Here is a 27,721-nt window from a genome sequence, read left to right on the forward strand (position 1 = left end):
TTATATCCTCATCTTGTTAAACATCATTTGCACTAGGAGGAAACTGCAGTATAATAAAAGGCAAAGTGGCTTTTGACTGTAGTGGAATTCTTAATGTAGTTTCAACTCAATTCAACGATAATGTTTAGTCCCATGGATGGCCTTCATTGGAAATTCTACTTCCCATGGGGTATCAATCTGGAACATTTCATATCACTGTAATTGGTCGATCTCAGGACCACCTACACAAAATTTACCTGGCATGAATGCTGTTAAACATGCCATTCCTGATCTTTATCCCCATTTTACAGAATCACCAGGGCAGTGAAAGGGGAAGGAGGAGACCTAGGGATCTGAACTTAAATAATCTCAGGTGATTGAAAGCTCTAATTGAAAAAGTAAATAATCTTCGGGAGAAATTAGTTTGGCTAATAGTTCTACCAAATATTATTTGATTTAAAGTAATAATTTTAGGGATGCCTGGGTGGTTCAGTTGGTTAAGCATCTGGCTCTTGATTTTGGCTCAGGTCATGATCTCACGGTTATGAGATTGAGCCCCACATCAGGCTCTATGCAGGGTGTGGAGTCTGCTTGGAGTTCTCTCTCTCTCTCTCTCTCTCTCTCTCTCTCTCTCTCTCTCTCTCCCTCTCTCTCCCCCTCTCTCTCCCCCCCTTCCCTTCCCCTTTACCCCTATCCAGCTCACACTTGCTGTCTCTTTCTCAAAAATAAAAAAATGCTAATAATAAAGTAACATTTTTATTTATTATGATTAGCCCTTTTAGAGTAAGAGCCCATCTGTGTTGAATAAATAATTCTGATATTTTACATTCTATAGGAATTCTTTTTAAAAAAAATTTTTTTTTTTTACCATTTATTTATTTTTGAGAGACAGAGAGAGTGTGAATGGGGAAGGGGCAGAGAGAGGAAGACAAAGAATCTGAAGTAGGCTCCAGGCTCTGAGCTGTCAGCACAGAGCCTGATGCGCAGCTCGAACCCATGAACCGTGAGATCATGACCTGAGCTGAAGTCAGACATTTAATCTACTGAGCCACCCAGGTGCCCCATGGAATTCTTAAATAGGCATTTCTGTATAGAGATACTTGGAAACAAGATGGATAAGCTTATCACTGTGTATCTATATGTGAGCCTGCCTTTCATCCAACTCTAGTTTTCCATGGCACTCTTCAACTTAAAAATTTAGATGAATTTTCTAAAAAATAAAAATCAAAAAATCAAAAATAAGTATGTGCTAAGGCTAGATTAAAATGTACTTAGAAATCCTGTACTAGAAAATAAGGAATAGCACAGGTGCAAAGCATGTTTAGTCCTTTGCAAACTCCTTTCATTTAAAACATTTTTACCTAATCAGTTAGGCTTTTCCTATAATTCTAAGTCTCAAGACATTTCCTCATAAATATTCACACCTGTAGTTTTTCTTTATGTGTGTCCTTGGAAAAATTGTCTTATGGTTGTATTGAAAATGCAAATTTATACTACAAGATATTTTGCTATTTCAAGAAGAATTTTTAGACTCATCATACTAAATGCCATGTTGTAAAATTTAAAGTTGTAACATTTTCCATTTTACATATAGGAGAAATTTATATAATTACAATTTGATGTTATACAAATTAGCAGTGCACTCATTTCTTTTTAATAATTTATCAAATAACTATCAGATGCCATCTATCAATGTGAATGTCATTTAAGTTATATTCTTATTTATTTATTATTCTTATCTAAAGATTGTGGAAGAGCATTGAGTTGTAGCTTCTTAGAAGAGCAATTAGCTGTGTCAGTACCTGAACATTTCTGTCACATCACTTATTGAACACTATTTTTTGAGTTTCAGTTTTAGCAATTTTGGATTTTATGAATTGGATTTTGGAATATGGAACAAAGATTCTTCTGAAAAGGGACAAAACACTTATTCAAATGTTACTTTTGTAAATATGCAGATGGTTCACATTATATCACCAGTATCAAGTAGTAGCACTTTCTATTTGCTTTGTGAATGAATGAGTTGAGCAAGGTAAACACATAAACATCAGATCTGACCATAAAGTAAATGAGAATTTTATATTTGTCCTATATTAGTTAATTATAGAATTTTATAATTTAATCATATGTATGCCATATGTATAATTTACTCAGTATGTATTTAAATGAATTCTTTGATTTTAGTACAGTTGCTTATAATTAGTTAAGAATATTTAAATGAACATACAGCGACGCCAAATGAGAATACTATGGAAAAAGGCTTTTAAAAAAATTGTAATATTTTTACAGTTACATTCAATATAACTGTGTCTAACAGGATTGCTATCCATTATTAATAATGTTGATTTAGTCAGCTTACAAACACAGCAGATATATAATATATATGTAATATGTATAATATATATCTTTGTTATAATACATATAATAATACATAACATAGTATAACATATGACATACAGATGAGTACCAGCAATGTCACCCTTGGACATGTTCTGGAATAGGTATACAACTGTTGCAAATATGAAAATATTTTAAAAATTCAAAATGATATATTATCAAACCAAACAAAATTACAAACAAAGCATATATTTCTGTTTGAACAACTATTAGGAGTCATTTTGCGGTTTGTTACATGAGTTCAAATTTTCTTTAGTTACCCCCAGTCATAACCCCATTTTGTAAGAAATGGGGGGGCACTTCATGTTAAAAAGAAAAAAAAATTGAAGAGAGTAATAAAAGCAAAACTAGTACAGGCCTTTCTGATTGTGTAGTCTTTAAACTCCTGATTATATTGAAAAAACATGACACGTTTTTTCTGTAGGCAGCTATGTATTTTACAATAACACATTTACCTGTATATATGCTTTTGAGAACCTACTAGGTGATTTTTCTCATTCCAGAAAAGCTTAATTAACATCCTTGTGTCAAAGAAAACATTCTTAGGACTCTTTTGAGAAGGTTAGGAGTAATAAATCTCCTAAAATGCTTTTTTTTTTAGGCTAATCTTTGCTTAAATTGCAGAAAGTTGTGATGTTATAGACAAGGTAGTCTTTTCTTTAAAAAAGAACAAAGGGATAAAAATTGCTGAAAACCTAACACCACATTCATTCACAATACTTTAATAATTTATCAAGTGCAGGGCCAACAATATGAAATTTTCATGTATGAGTATCATCCAGCCTCATATGAAGGTAACATGAAAAATAAGGTCAGAGATAAGTCATCACTTACTACCAGTAACTCTTGGCTACAGTTCTCTAAATTACAATAAAGTAGTTTATAAAGAAAAATACATGTCTTTGGTTCTAGAAACTAAACAATTTTATCATTATTTGTAGGAATTGTTCAAAAATTCAGAACTAGGAAAGTCAAAAATGGATTAAAACATCATTACTGTACTGAAATTGGTACTAGAGGTAGAATGGAACCTTGTAAAATTATATTTTTCTTTATAGTTAAGATGACTAGTTAAGGAATTCATGTTTAGCCTAAACTGGGCAATCTTAGGGAGGTTTCAAAAACATTCAGGATCTCATCTCAGGTGCTAATTCTGACATAGGTCTCCTAGTCTCGGGCCAGGATTTCACCTGAATAAGATATGTAAGATTTTACCCCAAATGTTAATGCATTAAGAAATGCTGAATGTGTGCATGCATGCATCTGTGTGTGCATGTGTGTATGTGCAAGAGAGAGAGAAAGAGAGACAGACAGACGGACCTAGGGAATAAAGAAGAGAAAGGCAGTATGGAGGGATAGAGAAACAGAAGATTTACTCTACATTCACCAAACACTGTCATTTAAACTTACTTCGAAGGGGCTTCGTTTTAAAATGATAAATTCACAAACACATTTGACTACACCCATTTTATCTCCTAAGGTGAATTTAAGGTGGGCGGGGAACCTCAGTCGCTCTTCTTTTTTACTGCTGCCAGAAGAGAAGACTTCGAGACCATGTATGGTTCATCTAAGTCTCTGGATAAATATATCATAATAGGTTTCCACAGAGATGCTGGATCCCTCTTCCAGCTAGCAAAGACCATTTTTACAGACACTAGAAAATGCTTTAGTACATCATTAAATTTTGCATATAGTCTGTCTCCTGTAGCGGTCGCAATTCCCAGATCATGCACTGGCTTTTCTCTCCTTTTCAGGTGGACACAAAGGTGGGAGAGTGTTTGCCAGGCTGTTCACCCCTGCTTTCAGAGGTGGGCTGATCCAGGGCTCTTTGACCTTATTATTTTGATCATCAGCCTTGTCCTCCATCATACCACATTTAGTCCTCCCTGGAGGCCATTCTTGCTGCCTCCTTTGTCCCCCAGGGAGCAGTACAAATCCATATAAAATGAAAAAGAGGAGTAATAATACGAATTATAAAGGGCTGTGATAAAGACCAGTGCGGCAAACATCAGGTTAACATGCATTCTGCAGAGCAGCCCGCTGGGCGTGATCCCAGGAAACCATGCCCACGTAGCTGGGACTTGTCTTCCAAGAGGAGATCAAGGCCCTGCCATCTCAGGACCTCCCAGAGATGGAGTCCAGTCCATCCAGTGTGAGGGACATGGCTTCCCTTTCTTAGAGCCACCTTTCACATGCCACTTAAGGCACAGTCTTTTGGGTAGTTGTTACAATAAACAGGACAAGTGTGACCTCTCTCTTCCCTTCACAAAAGGCTGACCGAAGTCCATTTGTTTCTGGTCTGGTATTTTTAAGATCTTTGGATTCAGGTCACTATTGTTCATTCATGTCTTTTCCTCAGATAATCTTAACCTCCAGTCATTTCTTTTAAATATATACTGGGATAAATTTTTTTTCTCAGCTCTTGTTGGTTTGGGGATGTTATTTTTGAAATGCCTGGCTTAATATTTGAAAGCTACATAAAATCATATCATAATGGAATTAATGTATGTAATGAGAAGTAGTTCAGGGATCGTGTTCTTATAGAGGTTTTGAATTAAATTATAATGTGTTTTTAGATGGTCTCCATTTGGCACCCAGAGCTAAGGGCACTATAACTAGAGAAGAGCCAGTCGTTGAACATTCCACGTTGATGAAATTTTGCAGCAAATAAACTCAGTTTGTTTCATTTTTAGAGTAATACGTTTGTTCTGTGGGCTATTTAATCTGTTCTGTATTCGAAAGGCAAACAAGGCAACTTTTTTTTTTAATATTGACAATATTAGTTCTGCTTGTGTTTTTCATTTTCAAAATATATAAAGGTAAGAAATAGAAACCCTGCACTTGGTGCCTTATCACTAATACTTAATTTCAACATTTTTGCTATTTGCTGTCTTCTGATGTTTGTCATCTTGAAAAAGATGGTAAAATCATTTCGTATATTATGTAATATGTTTCTTTTCTGCACATATTAAAGGTCTTTTATATAAAGTAGTAATGGAATATACTTGAAGAGATCAAAATTTAATGACCCGTAGAACATTTGTAGGCCAGAAGCTTTAGGATGAAATGCAACAGCATTAAATGTCGAAATTTATTTTCTTCCAGACTTTCATCTTACAGTGATTTTCTGCAAGAATGGTATTAGGGTCTTGTTGGGAACAGTTAATAGAAGCTCTAATAGATAATAACTGACTCTGTAATTAGTCATTTCAAGACGGAGGTACTCTCTGAGCCACTGATAAGAATTGAATTGTGTCGCTACATCATGTTTTCATTTTGCTGTCACAGCCCAGCAATCCATATTCATAGACTCCTGGAGCTGAGCTCATTGCCAATTCAACACAGATGTGGGAGCGATATGAACAACCTCCTCAGCCCTTTGATCCCTTCTTATTTCTTATTTGAGGAAATTGCAGAGTAACTTCAGAGTAAGGATAAGGCATGAGGTGTCTTAGTGACAAAATTATTGGAAGATTAATTTGGTATATACATAAAATATGTGTGTATGCGTATTCACACACAAAGTATACGTGTGCAGAAGGAACACTATTATGACCAAATGTAAAATCCAGCATAAATATCCCCAAACGTTTCTGAGTTTTGAGTACAGTAAAACGCTGCATTGATTTTGGGTTTTTGTGTCCTTTCAGGAGAAACCTGCAGTCTTCATATACCTCTGTTAATAACACTGGTTCTTTTTTCTCTGTAGAAAAGATGTTAGATATCACAATTTTAATAACATCAGATGTGCTGTATTCTCAATTCTGTTTTATTTATTTTTATGTTATTTTATGTCATAACAAGTATTTCTGTAGGATTGAACTCAGTAAACGTTGATTGAATTCCTCCTCTGAGCCGAGCTCCACCGAAGGTGGAGCCTGATCAGGTGCTCGCAGTCCCTGAGAGCTACGAGGTCATTGAGGGGGAGAGGTGGCTTTCCTAGGAGATCAGAAGAGACTTTGTGAGAGAGATGGTATTTGGGTCTATGTCTGAATAATGGGGAAGATTTTAACCAAAAAAATAAAACCCAGGGAAAGTCATTCTAGGTGAGGATTCCCTATAAAGAAAGGCTAGGAGACAGGAAAGTAATGAACATGTTGTAGTTTAACTGGATCAAAGGGTGTTTTCAGCTGAGATAGCGAAATTCAACTGGGTAGATTGGTTATGGTCAAATCTGAAGGTCTTTGAAACAACACTGAAGACAAGATTTTAGTCTATGAACGTTACAAAGACAAACATGTTTGTTGAACAAGGGAATGATGTGGTCTGATAAGACATATTTACTTTCTGATTATAGGTAATCATATACATGCTTTATTTCTCCTCTAAAATGCACTGGTTAAGTTCAGAATTCTACTTGCAATCCATAATATTGATGTTGCTTTTTTTCCCCTCTATAATTAAAGTAGCTAGTTCTCTCTACATTTTAATGCAAAAATATAAAAGCTATGAAAGTACACTCTAAGGAAATAAAGGCTCCTGGGGAGGGGATTATATAAATTTATCATAAAAATTTGTAAAACCAGGAAAATAAGTAGATAATATGGCAGACTGACATGTTTAAGTAAGTGCTTACCTATTTAAAGTCATTAAATTATTATTTGATGATTTAATATAAACTTTGGTGTCTAAAATGGATCACTGGTGGGTCCTGCCTCATGGTTGCATTATGTTTTAATTTTCATAAAATAACTAGAATTGATAGGATGTCAGATAGAGTTTATAAACATTTTGCTAATAAGGAACTAGTTCTAAATATCTTTTTTTGCTTTTCTAGTTAATAAAATCCAGATTATAATTCTAACACAGTTCTTGGCTCATAGAAGGTTTATTATATATATAAAGCATACACACACACACAGCAATATACATATATTTTCATATATATTGCTTAGTCTTAAAGTCTGAATGTATTATTTACTTTTTAGTTCATTTTATTGTTCCGGTTAGTTTGCTCATCTTAAGTACATTTATAACAAGTGTATTTATAATAAACTTCTTTCTTCCCCTCAACTTTTTAATATGATTTTTTTCTGAAACAAAATTTAGAAGACTAGCACAACAAACACCTGTATAACTACCACCTAGGTTCAGCAATTATTCATATTATATAATAGATTTAAAATGAATTGATATTTGCTAAATATTTGTTTCCCATCTTACTATTAGTTAAAGCATCTGTCTCATAATCTTGGAAAGGGAATGAAGGGTTTGTTTATTAACTGGGCTGGTTAGGTATCAGTTAGATACTGGTAGTGCTAAGAGTTGTTTATCTTAAAGGTAGTTCAAATCCAAAACCTCTATGTAATTCTCCCCTATCCTAGTGTAGCCAAATTTATATCTTTTAACTAAAAATTCTACTTATGCAAAAGTAGGTTCATAAAATATTTATAGAGGAAACATCTTTAGAGGCACCTGGGTGGCTCAGTCAGTTAAGCATCTGACTCCTGATCTCAGCTCAGATCATGATCTCATGGTTAATGAGTCGGAGCCCTGTGTCATGTTGGTCTCTGCATTGACAGTGTTGAGCCTGCTTGGTATTCTGTCTCTCCCTCTCTCTGCCCTTCCCCACTTGTATGCTCTCTCTCTCTCTCAAAATAAATAAATTTAAAAATAAATAAAATGTTAGAGGAAACATTTAAAAATTTTTATATTTATTTACTTTGAGAGAGAGACAGAGAGTGAGCATGAGAGGGGCAGAGAAAAAATCCAAGCAGGCTCTGCACTGTTAGCTCAAAGCCTGGTGTGGGGCTTGAACTCACGAACTATGAGATCATGGCCCGAGCTGACACCAAGAATCAGAAGCCTAACCACCTGAGCCACCCACAGGTGCCTAGAGAAAACCTTTTTAATAACAGTAGCTTTGCAACACTTTAAATTATGCAGTTTGGGACAAAATATTCTGAATTAGAGTATTAGAAACTTATAAAAATATGACAGCTGTAAATTTTCCTTCTAGTTCATAAATATCTTACTATAATTTTACATTCAGAAATGTGCGTTTCAATTTTTTTCTATTATGAGCCATATTTTCACTGTGTATATACATACACACAGCATACTGTGTTTACTATAGTAAGCTTTAAAAAAAATTATAAGGGCACCTGGCTGGCTCGGTTGGTTAAGTGTCTGACTTTGGCTCAGGTCATGCTCTCACAGTTCGGGAGTTCAGCCCTGTGTCGGGCTCTGTGCTGACAGCTCAGAGCTGGGAGCCTGCTTCAGATTCTGTGTCTCCCTCTCTCTCTGCATCTCTCCCCGCTCATGCTCTGTCTCTCTCTCAAAAATAAATAAATATTAAAAAAATATCGTATCCCTCTTCTGCTTTCAGAAAGATTATTGCAATTTTCTAGGTGGCAGCAATAACTGATGAGCTTAGCGTAACTGATGAGCTAAGACTAGAGAAGGTCAGATAGTGCTTGAAGGGTGAGTCCCAGTGGAATTAGAGAAATGAAATCCAGTCCTAGCACTAGGACAGGTAAGAACTTGTGCACATTATTGGTCAGATAAAGCTTGCTAGGAAGGAATCAGAAAGATACCAGAGGGTGAGGTGAGGGAAGAGGCCCCAGATGAAAACACTCTGGCAGTGACTGATGATGCAAAATTACCCAGGTAAGGACAGCTAGCCAGAGCAGCCTCGACGCCTGGAACGATTATTTGTTTCTGTGAGGTTTCAGTTTGTTTGTTTAAGGAAACCCTGACAGATTGACCAGAGGCTGCAAGTAGAGATAAGTGGAAGCATTTGATGAAAAGGAAAGAGAAGGACAGAGAGGTGTGTATTCCTGCCGTAGTTTCAAAGTTAGAGTGCCTTGGTGTAAAGTTTTCAGCATCTCGCTCAGATGGTTTTATGTTTGCTGCTGGTGTTCTAGTGGGTAAAAACATGCAGGCTGCAGACATCCTGAAGTTTCCTGCAAGCTTATCAGAGAATCTAAACTGTCAGATTTTGTTTTAAATGCAGAAATGGACACATTATCTTCTTGAGTAAAGGGAACCTGATGATCAGAATTGTGTCTTATGTGCCGTAGAGTCTGGGCAACATTTCCTTTTTCTTAAAAACAGAGACTGATTACCAGTTCACATATGGATTATGCGTTACATGTGTTTAAAGAAGGAGAAGACAGTAGTAGTTTTCCAAATGCAAATACCATTCTTTCCCTCCAAGATAACTTTAAACCCTTTACTCTGGCAAACAGAGAAATAGATGATATTCAGTTAGTTTTTAATATGGAACTCTTTCTGTAGATGATGTGCGTAAACATATTGCCTGTCAGAATGTATGCGTGCTTAAGTTGATCTGCCTTTTTTCTTTTTTTTTAAAAAAACAAATGTCTTCAATTGGTCTCTTGGTCCCTGCATTGATCATTTTGCACTCTGGAAGACATTTTCAATATGTAAATAGCCAAATTTTATGTATTTTTTCCCCATGTGGCTTTTCCAATGGGATTCATTTGACATATAAAGTCTAGGATTCACAACATACTTTTCCTCTGGGAACAAGTTGAAGATAAGACAATCTTGCACCACTTTGGTATGAATGAGTTATCCATTAATACATATATATTATTTTTGTATGTAATATGTGATAAATATCCTAATAAATATGACACCTGGAAGTGTCAGGAATTATTCCAGATGCTTGAGGTATACTACTAAAGAAAAGCATAAAGTATTTGCCCTGATGGAGTTCACATTCTGCAGGATGAGACCTACAATAAACATAATAAACAAAAACAATTGTGAGTAAATATATCAGTAGAATGTGCTGGAAGGTGATAATTCCCTGATAATCTGAAGGAAAAGAGTCCTAGGCAGAGGAAGGTGCTGGTGCAAAGGTCTGACATATCTGAGCAACAACAAGGAGGCTGGTGTGCCTGCAATGGGATGAGCCAGGAGGAGAACAGAAGGAGATGAGGACAGAGAAGGAATGGGTGAAGGTCACTTAGGATTTTGTAGGCCACTGTGAAGACTTTGACATTGACTTAGCTAGAAAGTTGTAAGCAGAGGAGTGATGTGAATCCAGTGTATATTCTCAAAGAATTCCTCTAACCCTTACCTGAGGATGGACTCCAGAGAAAGGAGGGTAGAACCAGGAAGACCAGATTGAGGTGTAATGCAGTCATCATCCATGTGAGAGATGATGGCAGCTCAGAATAGGGTAGTAAGTGGTCAGAATCTGAATATGCTCAAAGGAAAGCCAACAGGATTTACTGATGGACTATTGCAGAGGATGGGAGAAGGTGAATTCACAGTTGGCTTAGCAGGAAAGATGGTGTTGCCATTAACTGAGTTGATGAAGGCTGTAGGAGAAGCAGGTTTGAGGAATGGGGTGGGCATTCAGTTTTGGTCAAGTTGAGATTGAGACCTCTCTTGAATATCGAAGTGGGGATGTTGAGCAGCAAATTGATATATACCTGGAGTATATATGAAGAGGCATGTAGAGATCTGGACAGGAGGTAGACATTTGGGAATAGTGAGTTTATGGATAGTACTTAAAGCCAAGAGATTCTAAGAGTAAGAAGTGTTTTTCTCAGTAATTCCATTTGGTTTTCTGAGACACTCCATGTTGAGAAATGATATGCCCGCCTAGCTGTGAGGTTACTAAACAATAGGTATTCGTGTCACTACTACTAGGAATAGAACCAAGCAGAGAGAAAAGCTTGCCTCATCTGACATAGCAAATTATTATTGATAATTAAACATCAATCCTCTCATTCCTGGGATGTTTTCACTAGACCTTGCTATGTCAGCACCAGGAATCTATGTAAAGAAGAGAATTGATCTGAAACAGACATTGTGGTGTATGGAGGAGTTAAGATCAGAATCTGCATCATCCTCTGGGTCTGGGGAGGCACTTGGTGGCAGCTGAGAGATGAGACCTGGCAGGGGATTAGCAGCCTACATGGGCATCTAAGGGGCACAGCAGACCTTGGTTGTGCTCAGTACCCAAATGTGTCACAGGCCAGGCAGGCAGCTTCCTAAGTGCCATGTCTAATATATTGAATTATCACTAAGATATGTATTGGCAATCAACAAGCTGAATTTATTGATTGCCATAGTAGACATAGCAGGGCTTTTGTTTTGCTGGGAGGTATGTAGTTTGAGACATGAATAGCTGAATAGCCAGGGGTAATAGAGGAAAGACCAAGAGCTCTCACACATGGTTCTCTTCTTTTTCAGCCCTTTCTCCAAGAGAGTTTCACCTCTGTTTTAAATTAACATTCAGCAGAATATCTTCTGGAAGAGAGGGAAAATTAATAATAAGCTGGGGATACCACTTATCTTGGTTCCGCTGAAGTCACAGCTGAGGCTTAGTGTGGACTGTGGTGAGAAATGAAATAGTGTATGGAGAGGGTAGGTGGAGAATTGCAGTAGGCAGCAGGACTCAGATGTTGGCTGTGTCCTCAGCAGATGTGAGGAGGTCTGTATGGAACTCCGATTCTCTGGAAGAGAAGAACAAGGTAGAGCTTAGGGTATGAAAGAGGGCAGGGAAATGGAGCTAACTTTTACTGATGAGTTACTATATGCATGGTAGTTTGTTAAAGAGATAGGTACACTGATAGACTGTAGATACATTCCTTTTCATTCTTACAGTGAATTGGATAGTGTTACTCTTTTTGTAAATGAGGAATCTGAGGCTCATTGCAAGGTCACACACTGATCAGAGGTAGAGAAAAGTGAGATTTGAATTCGAGATGGCCTCTCTAACCCATAAACTCTTACATTTCTTAGAATCTTAGAAATAAGAACCAGAGTAGATACATAAAGAAATGGACAGGGTCCAAAGGGGCTGTATTTGTGCATTAACACAGGATTACTACTGTGTTACTGAACAGAAGTGGAGTGGATTGAGAGGAAGTGGGTAGAAGCAGGGTCCTACAGGCCCACAGACCGAAGCTTGGGTCTGATTTGCTGGGAAGGACAGCCTGAGATACTGCATTAGAATCCATTGGTCAGTTTAGTCAATTTAACCGAAAGGACCTTAATTTTAAATCCTACTGGATAAGGGCACAGAAGCAGTTTAAGCACTTTTTACCTTAGTCAAGATAACTCATTGAACCAAAGGGTGGAGGCATTGGTAGAATCAACTATGGGAAATCTGGAATAGGCAAAACAGGAGGCTGATGATTAGGGTGTGATTCTATAAATGAGGAAATTGAGATTCCAAGAGAGGAGGTGGTTTTGCTGAAGAACAGATGGTAGCAGATGACTACCCAGCACCCAAATCCCATCCCTTACCTAGCCTCGGGCTCCCTCCAGCACACCATAGGGGTCACCTCCTGGCCCTCCTTGGCCCTCTTCTTCTCTAATTACAGTGATATTGAGTTCTGAAGCTTTTACTTTTCTTCAAATAGTCCCCATGCATGTGAATAATCTGGGACATAAGTTATTAAACAAGGGTTTGACCATGTCACTTTGCTTCTGTGGGAACTGGGGAGGGGGCGATGTACAGGTAGACAGAAAACAAGAGAGATGCCAGGTAAACAGCATCAAACATTTTTAGATGATATCGGATGGTCCTGAACAAGGTTCTTAATTGCTCGGTGCAACAAAGTCCTCATTTGGAAAGAATGAACTCTGGCCATTTGTAGCAACATGGATGGAACTTGAGGGTGTTATGCTGAGTGAAATAAGTCAGGCAGAGAAGGACAGCTACCATATGTTTGCACATATAGGTTGATTAGGAGGAACTTAACGGAGGACTATGGTGGAGAAGAAGGGGAAAAATAGTGGGGGAGAGGGAGGGAGGCAAACCATGAGAGACTCTTGAATGCTGAGAACAAGCTGAGGGCTGATGGGGGTGGGGGAGGGGGGTGATGGGCATGGAGGAGGGCACTTGTTGGGATGAGCACTGGGTGTTACATGGAAACCAACTTGACAATAAACTATTTAAGAAAAAAAAACCAAATTCCTCATTTGTATCCTGGGAATGATAACAGTACGCTTTCTATAGAAATGTTTTGATAATGAAATTAGATAATATATGTTAACTGTTTAGCTCAGTGCCCGGCTGAGTGGTTTATGTGCCTGCAGTCAAAATTTTAGCTATTATTAAAGGATGTGAAGGTGATTTACTCCAATATCCAATGCCATTTTGGGGGTAGCATGATGTCAGGCTGTTCTATTGATCTGTGAATCTTGTTTTATGCCTTATAATGTAGATGTTTCAGACCATTCAGCTCTATTCACTGGATTTCCTGGAGTTTAATTTAAACATTCTCATCAAAGTTAATGTGACTTTGGCCATTCTCCTTACTGCCACCAAGCATGATGATAGCCTTGTACTGTGCACTGCCAAATAATAGCACCTTTTCCTGGCTGCTTCCTACAAATGGCATCATCTTAATCTTGTAAAACCAATGTAGGAGAAAATATTATGTCAAGGAGGAAATGATGATCATTTTTTAGGGTGGTAATAAGATAAAATTTTAAGAATCCAAACCTGAGTAGCATCCAGATGCATTTAATTTGACCTTCTTCCCAGGAACATCCTGATTTTCTGGTTATGAAACCATTTGGATTCCTCTTGTAGACTTTGTTCTAAAACTTAAAATGTGCAGTGGTCTTCCTTTTTTGTTCTCAAAAGGAAAAGGGCTAACTGTCTTCATGCAGATTAGTCTGCTTTTGTTGAAAAACTTCAGGGGATTCATCTATGAAATGTAGACACACAATAAGAAAAACAGTGCATCTTACTGTCCTTCTTTGAGCCGATGTAAGATTGTTTCCCACAGTATGGAACACTCAAAAAAAAAAAGTGTTTAATCACAATGCCAAAACTCCAGCAATGCTTTTGACTTGCCTTCAGGGGTGGTGGTGGAGGTGGGGGAAACTAGCTATTCAGTACTACATTATTTTCAGATGATTTTGCATATAGCTGGAGAACATGTAAATGAATGCAGAAAGATAGAACTAATGTTCTAAATTTAGGACCAGAAATTACAGACATTGGGATTTTGAGCTACTTTTTACTCCTCTTTAATTCCTAATATAAAGAAGATACTGACTACCAGTAGTATAAAAATAGTTTTTAAAATAATGAGTAAAAGTTGTTTTGACAATATTTAACACTTTAGAAACATATCTCATTCTTCTAATTGTATTAATTGAAGTTTCTTTTTCCCTCCCTGTATTTCAGTGACAATTTCAACAAGCACCTTCTTCGATGGCTTGCTGGTGACAGGACTATACACATCTACAAGTGTGCAGGCTTCACAGAGCATTGGAGGTTCCAATGCTTTTGGATTTGGTAAGTGATCCTGACATAAGAAACCAATCATTGTCAATAATTATACAGGTATAGGTCTTATGTTTTGAAATATCTTTTTAAAAAGCATTAGACATTTATTATTTCAGAGAAAATGATCTGAAGTGATTTTTATGTTGTTTGCTTGTAGTTGGATGGAGTGAAATAAGTCCTGTAAATGTACAGCCAACCATAAGCTTGGTGTGACAATCATTCTGTCCCTCTCCATCTGTTGCAGCTATTATACTTGGTCTTGGTGGCTTATGTAAATTTCTGTGTTCTCTTGTTTAGTTGCTGGGATAGTAATTCACTCTGATGTTCGTGCATTCAATAACCTGGCTTTTAAAAAAAGTTTTATTATTTATTTTTAAATAAACTCTGCCCCCAACATGGGGCTTGAACTCACAACTCTATGATCAAGGGTCAGCTCTACTGACTGGGCTGACCAGGTGCTCCTCTGTAATCTGCTTCTATAAACAGTGCTTAAAATCCTGGATTAGGTGAAAAGTGTCATGTTTAATTTGGCAAGTAAGCATACAAAGACAGTAATGACTGTTGAAATGATTGAATTCTATGAGTATTCATGAAAGAGTGTGTTTTAATATTTAAAATACTTAGATGGAGTCCTTGTCCTTGAGCCAGAGACCTGACAGGTTACTTACATAGGGAAGCAGAAGGCTACATGATCGTTACTGATCCCCAAGGATTCTCAATTTGGAAATCCCTAGTTTACCCATTATGCGATAAATGTGCCAAGCTGGAATTAAGTAGGCCCTTTTCAGCATCAAAAATGCAAATTTAATATATCCATTTATGTAAGACATGAAATCACTGATCTTACTCTGAAATTGAAAAATGGCACAAGACTGCCTATGTTGATATGAAAAAGATAGAATTGTATTATCAGAGGCAGCCATGTGTTCAATGTTTTATCTTTTCTGGGGTATTTATTAAATAGATAATTTTTACCTACTTTTGATCTATGAAAGGACACCTCCTCTGAGCCAAGTCCTAGCAGCAGCTCTGCCCAGGTGATTCACTGATTGATGTCGGAGCAGTGATGTGGATGCCCCATTGTGGCACCGCTGGCCTCGTATGAGACTCACAACCTCAGGGCTTAAGGGAAACTGGAAGTCACTTAATCATCATATTAAATTATTTGACATTGAGAATTTGCCCTATTTTTAGAAGACCTCAGATAAGCTTTTACAATATGTGGGTAACTACTTCTAAATTCTAATCCTCCAGAAAAAAATTCTTAGGTCTAAAAATTCTGCTCATTTGGCCCCATGATATAGGTAGGTATATAATATATGTGTACATAAAATAAATGATACACTACCTGTTATGTTACAACAGGACTCACAGGTAAGGTTGCCAGATTTAACAGATAAAAATTTATAGGATGTCTGGTTAAACTTGAGTTTTAGATAAGCAATTTTTGAGTAAAAGAATACAGGATTTGGGATAAAACATTCGGGGTTCCATTTTAGCCCAATTAAATCAAAACCTCTGGGGGGAGCGTGTGGGGATTGGGTATTTTTCAATTTTTTTAAATGTTTTTTAAAATTTATTTCTGAAAGAGAGAGACAATTTGAGCAGGGGAGGGGCAGAGAGAGAGGGAGACACAGAATCTGAAGCAAGCTCTAGGCTTGAACCCACAAACTGTGAGATCATGACCTGAGCCAAAGTCGGATGTTTAACCAACTGAGCCACCCAGGTGCCCCTGGATTGGGTGTTTTTAAAGGTTCCCAAGAGATTCTGATGTTCATCCAGGGCTAAGAACTGTTGTAATGAGTCAGTCCAGGGTCTGGTAGCAGCAAGAGTTCCAGGCCTTTCTTTAAACTCGGTGAGTCAGATATTCTGGGGGTGGGACCCAGTGATTATTTTCTAAGAAGCACCCCAGGTGATTTTGATACACACTAAAGTTTGAGAACCCTTCATCTTACATTAATTAAATAGGAGAGACAGTCATTAATTAAATGACCATATAAATATGTAATAACGAATCTTGCTAGGGGCAAGCTTGGAAAAGTACTGAGTGCTGGGAAAGCATATGCCAGAGAAACTAGATACAGTCTGGATTAAAATGGGATGTCGTTGGGAGAGGCTTTCCTGAGGAAGTCGTGTTAAGCTGAGACGTAAGCTTAATTTCCTCATCTATGAAATGGGGTTGGTAAGGCACCTGCTTCATAAGATGTTGAGTAGCACTGAAAATTGAGATTATTTATGTGAAGCCCTCAGCATGTAGGAAACACTCAGTAGAACTAGGTGTTCCAAAAATTATAAATCTTGGTAACTGAAATGGCTGCTTTCCCCAGTCTAGGACTTATACATACTTCATTTAGGGAGCAAAAAACCAGTTCTCAAGAGGAGTGAATCTGATGATTTGAGAGGACTTGGCTGAATGAAATAACTATCACTTGCCAAGATGGACACATAAAATCTATGTGTCCTATTGCCTCTGATTTTAGTAAGCCAAACAAAAAGCTAGCAATGCAATTGTTAGAAGTTATTTGAGACACTTGGGCTTCAAGACCTTATGTTATGTTATGTTATGTTATGTTATGTTATGTTATGTTATGTGATGTTATATTTATTTAAAGAAAGAGATAGAGAGAGGGAGAAGGAGAGGAAGAGAGAGCGGGAAGGGGCAGAGAGAGAGAGGGAGATAGAATCCCAAGCAGACTCCACACTGTTAGCACAGAGCCTGATGCAGGGCTTGAACTCACAAACATAGAGATAATGACCTGAGCCAAAATCAAGAGTCAGATGCTTAATGGACTGAGCCACCTAGGCACCCTGGGAGAGATTTTCTATGGTGGCTTTGAAAGCTGTAAAACCAGTTTCTCTTGAATTAGAATGTTTTGATTAGATTACGTTATGCTTAGTCTTCCTTTTACTATTAATCCCGTATCATTAGTTTGATGGTCTGAAGAGGCTTCTAAACACAAAGGCCATGGATGGTAACTTGACTTCCATAACCAACGCTAGGGTCTCCCTAGCGGCATTTTTATGGGACATGATTTTTATATGGATGGATAGATAAGTGAGATCTTTTTTTAAGTTCCAAGACTATCCAAATAATTTTATGTGGTTTTATATGATAGTGGCAAATTACCTTGAAAAGAAAATTTGATTATATACCTCCATATTGTTAAACAGAGTAAATCTTCATAAGCAATGTTTTTTTTTTTTTAATTTTTTAAATTTATTTCTAGGAGACAGAGAGAGAGACAGCGTGAGCAGGGGAGAGTCAGAGAGAGAGGGAGTCACAGACTCTGAAACAGGCTCCAGGCTCTGAGCTGGCAGTCAGCACAGAGCCCCACGTGGGGCCCGAACCCACGAAACGCGAGATCATGACCTAAGCGAAAGTCGGACGCTTAACCAACTAAGCCACCCAGGCGCCCCCATAAGCAATGTTTTGAACAGAGAGCAGGAGATAAAATGTCTATTTAGATAAATGGTCACTTTCAAATACAAAAGAAAATTATTATTATTATCTTTGGTATTTAAGTTTAACACATTCTTTCCAATTTAAGAAAATGAAAATGATTGAATTTGAGTAGGTTGCAGGTGAGAAAGGAGAGGAAACTCTTACAGAAGGTAAAATGTAAAAGAGTTGCTGCTTTTTGGTAGGTTAGTAGTTGCAGTAGGATCAGGCTGAAAAAAAGGTGGCATTCTTTGATTTAGAACAAAAGAGTTATTGAATACATAATCTGTCATTAGGTTCTGACTTGATTGATGGAATGTTAAGCAAACTTGATTTGTTTGGCATCTTCCCAACATAGTAGGATCGGTGTGTGTTATGTTTAACTAGCTGTGTTAAATAAGACAAAATAAAACATATAATTGAATCTAAAAAGGTAGTTTTGAAAGTTTTTTCCACTTATACGTAATTTTAATTGTACTAATTACATGAAAGTTATAGCTGCTCTCCTTTAAATATAAAATGTGTTTGTGACTAGCCAAAATAAGGCTGTAATTATTCTTAAGATACTGTTGTATAAATGTAATTCCACCAACATAACTACAGCCTTTTATGCAAACCCAGAATTCTTTAAAATGCATGCCTCACTGACCAAAAATAGACAAATGCCTAATAGCCAGAAATACATTAAAACAATAGCTATGCAAAAGATGACTGTAAGCCAGCAATGCATGATTTGAAATACCTCATTTTGCTTGTCAATATAAGAAAACATGCTGCCCTAGGGAAGAGTGATGTTTAATTATGGGTATCTCTTTGTGCATCCCAGAACAAAAATGCTTCCTCTTGTCTTTGGCATTGAATTCCAGCTCAATCATGTAAATCTTCAAGGCTCTTTGTGGCCGCTCAATGAAGGGCTATTTGAATATCCTTTCATGCAAAATTATTCCTTTTCCAGAGGCTGAAATGTGTTTTACTCAATATTTAGTATTCTGGCTTTAAAGCGGTTCACTCAATTTTTAATATTCTGGCTCTAAAACCAGAGAACTGGGTTTGCAGGTCTGCTGAGTAGCAGGCACACTTCAAATTGTTAGATGTTGCATAAATTCAACTTTTGTGCTACATCATTTTGCTCAGCTAATACGTGAGCCATTTAAATAGGTTTTCATGTAAACTTTCGTAATTTCTGTTTGTTTCCTTATCTTTTTCTAAAAGGAAATGAGGCATTCTAGCTACAATTCTAGCTACAATTGTTGTTAAATTACAAAATTATTAAAATGGCAAGAGTTGATGAAATCCAAGTTTGGGCAGAAAATATGATGAACAGATCCATGATTTTTAAAAAATTTTTGCTCTTAAATATTCAGTCATGTCATGCTTTTCATAGAGATTAAGCAACTAACAAAATTTTAATATTTTCAACATTATTTTTAAAACACAGTATCAGTATTTTTTAACTTAATGATCTGATTTTTTTTCACTGTGATTTGACACTTTAGATGAATAGGGATATATTTACAAAACAAATTATTTAAATGTTTTAAGAAACATTTAAAATTTTTGTAAACCCTGTGTTGGTCACTAGTTAATAAAAATGGGTACTTTACCAGTAGATTTAGATTGTATGTTAATGTTTCATTGCCACGATGCATGTTTTTGTTAGTACTTTGCTTTATTGTCATTAAAAATAAAAAAATAGGCTTTATTTAAACTAACTTTTGGTTATCTTTCATGTCAAAACTCAGTGGAACCTTTTACAACTTTACTAATTGTCACCAGAACTCCTACATCCCTGGACATTAGCTACATTTCAGTCTTAAGTGTCCTGTCCTTGTGACTTTGAGATACACACATATGTTATGAATACTACATACACATATTTAGGTCTTGATATTTGTGAAGAAGGGACAGCTACTAGCAACTTCATTAAATAGGGTCTTGTTTAGTAATGCTTTTTATTTACTAGCCTAAATTAAGCTACATTATTCAACATCCTTCTTAAATTTATTTGGTCTGTCTCTTTATGAAGAAATGCTTCCGTAACATGCTTAAGGAATTTTAAACATATTCAGGGATTTTGAAGGCATGACCTTTTATTAGATATGGTAAGTGATCTATAATTAACAAGAAGACTTTAGGTTAATAAAACAAATTGCTGTAGTTAGTGGTACCAGGAGCGTAGCTGACAAGAGCTGAAATTGCCATTAATTTTTCCTATTTACTGGGTATTAACTTAAATTTGGTCTTAATTCATTAATTTGGTCTCAGTTCCACTTGCGTATACCAACATTACCTTCATTAAGAAATAGTATAATGTAGGGGCACCTAGATCTCTCAGTCGTTTAAGCTTCTGACTTTGGCTCAGGTCATCATCTCCTGGTTCGTCAATTCCTGCCCAGGGTCGGGATCTCTGCTGTCAGCACAGAGCCTGCTTCAGATCCTCTGCCCCCCACCTCTGTCCCTTCCCCTCCCTCTCGCTTAAAAATAAATAAACATTAAAAAAAAAGAGTATAATGTTATTTTATTTGACATATGACAAGGAATTCAGGGATTATTTCCCAATAACTAAAAAGAATCACTCACTAGAATAGTGGATATGAGGAATATAAAGCTGTTAAACTACTCAGTCAGAAAATTGCTAAAGTAAATGTTGAGGGGCATGAGATTTGGGCCAAGTGGAGGAGATAGTGGAGAAAGGCAGCTCTGTGAGGGGTCCATCACATGACCTCCAGAGCTAGACTGCTCACCTTCTATGTCCCCCTGGCACTGCTTCTTGCTAACTTTCTTTCTTTCCCTAAGCCTCTGCGTCTGCATTTGTAAAATGGTAACGAAGGCATCTAGTTCACACAATTGTTGGGTGGATGAAGTGAATTATCTATTCAAGTGCCTAGTATATGTGCAAAAAATAGGTATTATTTAAAACCTCAGAAAGAAGTAAGAATCTTTTCTTTAAAAGAGCAAACAGAATGAGAAGATAATTCCAGTGGCAGAATATTTGGAAGAGGAGGCGTGACTTTAGTTTGGATGGTGAACAATGCACCCAGTTTCTTACCCATAGAATTTAGAGCTGACACGGACCTCTAATAGAGCCTGGCTCAGCCCCTGTCCCAGTGTTTAGGTAAGGAAGCAAGGCTTAGGAAGGGCAAGTAGTGGCTATTACACGAGATGGTGTAAATGTGACGAGTAAAACCAGGTGTTCTGATATCATATTCTCAGATACTTTTTTTGAAGTATAATTCACATACCATAAATGTTACCATTTTAAGGTGTACATTTCAGCGATTTCCAATATGTTCACAAGGTTGTGCAGCCAACACCACTATCTAATTTTAGAATATTTCATTTCCTCCAGAAGAAACTCCATCCCCATTTAGTGGTCACTGCCCATTCATTCCCCCACACTGTCCTTGACAACCGTTAATCTGCTTTTTATCTCTATGCATTTGCCTATTTTGTACATTTCATGTAAATAGAATCGTACAGTATAGGGCCTTTTATGTCTGGCTTCTTTTACTCAGAATCGTGTTTTCAGTGTTCATCCGTGTTGTAGCAGGTATCAGAATATTCCACTGTACAGCTATACTGCATTTTACTTAGTGGTTGGAAGTTTGACAGTTCCCCAATTCTTAAAAGGAGTTAGAGTGGTACAAATTGGGAAAGAAAAAGTTTAAGGAGGCTGCAAAGCAACTGGAACAGCTAATGTTCTTCAGGACTTAACAGTAGCTCTAACCTCTGAAGACCAAATTGTTTAGTCTGTTTTGTGGCTTAGACCTGAAAATGATTAAATCTAAAAATCAAAAGGAATTACTCCTCTGCCCTCCTTCCTGCCTTTCAAGGGAGATAGGCCAATGTGGCATGATTTTACCCTAACCTGAGTCCTGGGCATCCACAATGGCTCCCAAAGGGGAATATTGTGCAGGGAGAGACGAAGGAGAGACAGATAGAAAGCTGCCTAGTGTGCCGGAGCTTCCAGGCTCTTATTTTAGGCTTTCTTCCCATCGGGCTCAGATATTCTTGGGTTCTAAGAAACACTAATAAAAATAGCTAACATTTATCAAACACTTGCTATGTGCCAGGTGTGTTGCAGGTATTAACTCTTTTGATCCTAACAAAAATCCTACTAATTATTCTCATTTTGTAGATAAAGAACCGGAGGCACAGAGAGGGTAAGTAACTCAGCTCAGGTCATGATCTCACGGTTTGTGAGTCTGAGCCCTAGGTGGGGCTCTGTGCTGACTGTTCAGAGCCTGGAGCCAGGCTGCTTGAGATTCTGTGTCTCCCTCTCTCTCTGCCCCTTCCTCGCTCTCACTCTCTCTCTTTCTCTTTCAAAATAAATAAACATTGGAAAAAAATAAAACACAAAAAATAAAACTCAGCTTTATAACCTCTCCTTACAACCCACGCCCACTTGAGCTGGTTTCTATTATAACCAAAAGAACCTTGAATAAAAGAAGGCCCTCTCTCTTGTTAACCCTGCCTATGACTCCCAACAATTCCTGCCATTTCTTTATAGTCACATACATTCTCACTACACACACACACACACACACACACACACACACATTGTGCACCAATCCTAATAACCCATGTTTCCAGTGCGTTTCCACCACACACACACACACACACACACACACACACACATTGTGCACCAATCATAATAACCCACATTTCCAGTGCATTTCCAACACACACACACACACACACACACATACACTGTGCACCAATCATAATAACTCACATTTCCAGTGCATTCCCAACATACACACACACAACGCCCTTCACCAATCATAATAACCCATAAACAGTTCCAAAGTCCCAACTGCTTTAAGCCTTTGTTTATAGTGCTTGGAATTCCTGCTTGTTCTCTCTGCTGGGTGGACATCCTGCCATCTCTTAGGGCCTCTGTCCTGCCTCACCTCCCCTATTTAGCCTTGCTGACCCTACTCCCTGCTCCTCCCTGGTGCCTACCTCCATGAAACTCTCTACTCTGCCCTCCATAATTCACTTTCTTCCCTGACCTCCACCAGCATCTCTAATAATCTATTGAATTTATTTGTTTAAAACCTTTATGTCTCTTTGAGGACAAGAGATAGTCTTGTCGTCTTCACTCTCCTGGCGTATAACAAGTGCTCAACAAATATTTATTGAATGAATAAACCAATATAATTTTTGAGGATTCATAGGGTATTTTACTACCAAAGCTGACATCAGTAAACGCATGTATGTGCACAAGTGTGCTGTATGGACAAGAGAGTGAATATTACTGTCTTAAACTTCGAGGATATTTCTGAATCTGTATTACGTGCATATAAGCCTACACCTCTATACATATATGTAAAACTATACAAACATGCACATATTTTATCATCATGGATTCTGGGGACATTTATTATCCTGTCTACCATGTTGTCCCTTTTTTTTTCCCCTGGAGGTGGCAGGTACTAATGCCTTTAGATAGAGAGTGATTGATTAAGTTCCTTCTTTAGAATCAAGAGATGGAAAGAAGTTCAAGAGATTGTCCAGTCCAGGCTCCCGTCTTAGGGCAGGTCAGTGTCCTAATGATATATGATAGTTAAGTTATTGTTTTCTCTCTTAGATCTTTCCCAAAGTGATGACTCTATAATTTCTTAGGAATGTATTCACTTGATTATGTCAAGTGAGATGATTAAGGAAGGTTTCCTGGTACGTATGTGTAGCCCTTGCTTCAACTTCGATGCTTTTCTCATATAATTTCTTATGTAATTGCAAAAAGCAAATTAGTGTTAAAAAGTCATTAAGTAATTTGTTTTCTTTCCTTTAGACTGATAAAAAAATCACACTCCACTTAACGTTCACCCATGTCATAGCTCCTGAAGGAGCTTGTCAGTTTTCTCTAGATACTCCACAGATTTGAGATTCAGGAATTTAGCCCTGATAAGATATGTGCCCTGAAACCATTAGAGGTACTTTAAAGGTGTATCCCTACAGAAGACGAGTTCTTCTAATTCCTTCTTCCTCCTTGTTCATGCTCAAATCCAGGTGCTTGGAATCAAAGTGGTATGTCATAAATAAGACTATCAGGAAAATCACATTTTTAGAGCAGATTCTAATGGAAGTTGCCACTGTGCTATATAAGTTAGGATTTTTGAGATTATTTTGTTACAGTTGTATCTGTATCAGTGTTGAAAGATTGTGAAGAGACTCTTCTGTCTGGCAAATGTAGCCTTGTTAAAGAGGATATTTGCCCCCAAAACAGCACTGAACAAACAAAGACAGGTAGTAGGTTTTTATGTGGATACTTTCTCACGTGTCAAAGTTTTAAAAATAATTCTGGAAAATAGGTTTCTGTAAATGAGGTCTTATCCCTTAGCAGATAAAGATAGAATCAGGAATATTTGGTTCTTTCTTTTTTAAATGATATTTTTGAAAACCACTTAGGAATCATGGGCCTTTACTGATAAGAGACATTGTTTTCTAGAAGAATGACACTTTCCGTAGTATGCCACACTGTCCATTTTAACAGGAAAAAAGATGGAAGTATATGTTTAAGGGAATAAACATGGAATTGTGACTCTGATCTAGCAGTTATTTTGCTTGCAGTGTGGTTTCCTCTTGAAGTTTTCCAGTCCTCCTTTTGGGTATCTAGATAATGATAAAAGAGTTTATGTCTCATATTCACAGTAATTGATTTATAAATACTCTTGATTCTTTCTTGGCAGTTAATCTAAGAACAACTTAAAATAATTTTATAATGTTATTTCTTCCTAGAAATAATTCTGATAATAATCTTTAAAGTATTTTAGAAAAGTAGTGAAAGTAAATTCTTGGCATCACCTACACCTAGAAAATAGCTCTAGATGTAGCATATGAACTTGAAAATAGATGTAGGACTCCAGTAAAGGCACTTCACCAAATGCTGGTTCTGTTTCTACTCTTGTCTTCTGTTCTGTAGTTTGTATTCAGCCCTCTGATGCTGAGCTTTGCATGTGGCCTAATGGATGTGTAGGCTGCTCTTTGAGACAAGCGCACAATTAAATTACTGTTTTCAGGACTCTGAATGTCTGAATGGAAAGATACTTGCTGGTGTGGGAGTTGCAATTTTGTAAAACAGAATAGCAAAATTGTTAATATTTTGGTAAAAGTTCAGACTGAGCTTCTTTCCTGCTTTTCCTTCCACATGTTTTCATACATCAGAACCATGTTGTTGCTATTATCTAGTTAATTATGTTATTTCTGGTTCTTCTTCAGAGCAGTGCCTCTCCACATGAACTCTGGTAAATTGTAAGTTAAGAGTAAAATAAATGGAGCTATCAGAGATCATGTTCTGGGAAGACATTTGTTTATCCTTAATGGCTTTCTGTTTAAAATAGTTATTTGCATTATGAGAAGATTCTTTTTTACTCAAACTTTTAGTCTGTGTGATCCAATACCATTGTTAACACTAATAACAATGGAGAGAAATCTGTTACTAATAAAGAAGAACTCAGTTGGGTTTGGCTTTATGTTTCTAGAGAATGGGACAAATGAGGGGCTCTAGAATAATTATGAGGTTGATGAAGTTTATCCTTCAGGTCCTTAGCCTGTCCCCTCCCTTTTCTCTCTTTCTTCTTGTCCCACTTTTAACAAGAAAATGATATCAGACACATCTTAGAATGAATTTTAAAATGTTGCCCTATGAGCACCTTTTCCCACACTGCTTCTTGCAATCATTAGTGTCTTATGATACATTAATAGGTCTTACATGGTGAAAGTGTATTGCAGTATAAAATAGTTTGGAATATACTGGTTAAATAGTACTTCTTACAATCTTTAATATACTTTTCTTTTGAGGGGTGCCTAGGTGGCTCAATTGGTTGAGTGTCTGATTTTGGCTCAGGTCATGATCTCACTGTTCTTGAGTTTGAGCTCTGCGTTGGGCTCTGTGCTGACATCTCAGAGCCTGGAGCCTGCTTCAGATTCAGTGTCTCCCTCTCTCTCTGACCCTTCCCTGCTCATGTGCTGTCTCTCTCTCTCTCTCAAAAATGAACATTAAAAAAATTTTTAAAATATATGCTTTTCTTTTGAGACATAGTTCATAATATAAAACTTAGCATTTCAAAGTAGACAGCCCTCTGATTCTTAGTATGTTTAGTGTTCTGCAAACATTACCACCAACTAATTTGAAAACATTTCCATCACCCCAGAAAGAACCTTGAACATATTAAATTTGGTCAGTTCTAAATCCCTTTCCTCCCATCCCCTGGAAGCCACTAATCTACTTTCTGTCTCTGTGTATTTGCCTATTCTGGGTATTTTATATAACTGAAATCATACAGTATGTGGCCTTTAGGAATGGCTTCTTTTACTTTACATATTTTCAAGATTTATCTTTACTGAAGTATATTGAAGAATGCAGTACTTCATTCTTATTTATGGCCAAAGAATTGTCCATTTTTTAAATATTCCATATTTTATTTATCCATTTAACTGTTGATAGATATATGGATTGTTTCCATTTTGGCTCATATGAATAACACTCCCATGGACATTTGTGTAGAAGCTTCTTGTGTGCACGTACATTTAATTGATTGATTGATTGAGCACAAGCTGGGAGGGGCAGAGAGAGAATCCCAAGCAGGCTCAGCCACTTAACCAACTGAGCCACCCAGGTGCCCTATGAACGTATATTTTAAATTCTCTTGGGTATAGACCTAGGAATGAAATTGCTGGGTCATGTGGTAATTCTGTTTCATTTTTGAGGCACTGCCAAATTGTTTTCCATTTTATAGTTCCTACCGCGATACATGAGTTCCCAATTTATGTAGATCTTTGACAACACTTGTTATTTTCTTCTATATTTTTAGATTAATAGTGAAGTGCTATGAAGAATAGTCCATCTGGACTAATTTATTTTTTTAAATGTTTTTATATACTTATTTGGAGAGACAGAGAGAGAACAGGGAAAGGGCAGAGAGGAGAGAGAGAATCCTAACCAGGTTCTGAAATGTTAACACAGAGCATAACTCGGAGCTCAGTCTCATGACTGAGTTCATGGCCTGGTTGATAACAAGAGTTGGACACTTAAGTAACTAAACCAACCAGGTGCCACTTACTAAATTGATTTTTTGAATCCCTGGATTGTAAGAATGATTTAATCTTAGAACATCTAAAGGTTTCCTCTCTGTTTTCTAATTTTATGACAGCAAAGAACTCTTTGTTTAATTAAAAAATGCTAATTTTTTTAAAAATTAAAAAGATGAACAAACATTTTGCCTGAGGCTTTTGGCCTTATTCAGCCAAAGAAATCAATCAATACCCTAATATCCTAACAGAAAACTAGCAAAAACACAAACTATTTGTAAAAGAAGAGAGACAAATGTCCAATAAATATGAAGAAAATATTCAACTCACTGCTAATAAAACTGCGTAATTAAAACAATTATGAAACTTTAAATTTTTTTCAAGTAAGAAAATTTTTTAAACTGGCAAAGGTGTTTAAAATCATGTATACTTAATTCTGCTACCAGTGTTGGAGAATAGGTATATATTGTTGATGTGAGTATATATTGGTTATCTAGAAAACAATTTGGCAATATATAAACAAAGCAATTAAAATTTTCACATATCTTGACACAGTTCTTTTACTTTGGGGGAATCTATTATAAACTAAAAAAAAACCCACAGAAATACAAAGGTTGATGTATGTGACTATTTAACAG

General features: G+C 36.9%; 1 protein-coding gene across 2 annotated transcripts in view; it reads left to right on the forward strand.

Moving 5' to 3' along the window:
- Positions 1-27,721, forward strand: part of RELN (reelin) — a 527,959-nt gene that overhangs the window by 57,616 nt on the left and 442,622 nt on the right. For both annotated transcript variants that reach the window (XM_077746923.1, XM_077746922.1), the window contains exon 2: positions 14,507-14,617. In XM_077746923.1, the coding sequence (XP_077603049.1) occupies positions 14,507-14,617 (111 nt within the window). The remainder of the gene's footprint in view (positions 1-14,506; positions 14,618-27,721) is intronic.

Source organism: Crocuta crocuta, unplaced genomic scaffold (assembly GCF_008692635.1).
Source record: "Crocuta crocuta isolate KB4526 unplaced genomic scaffold, BGI_CrCroc_1.0 scaffold396, whole genome shotgun sequence".
Taxonomy (NCBI): domain Eukaryota; kingdom Metazoa; phylum Chordata; class Mammalia; order Carnivora; family Hyaenidae; genus Crocuta; species Crocuta crocuta.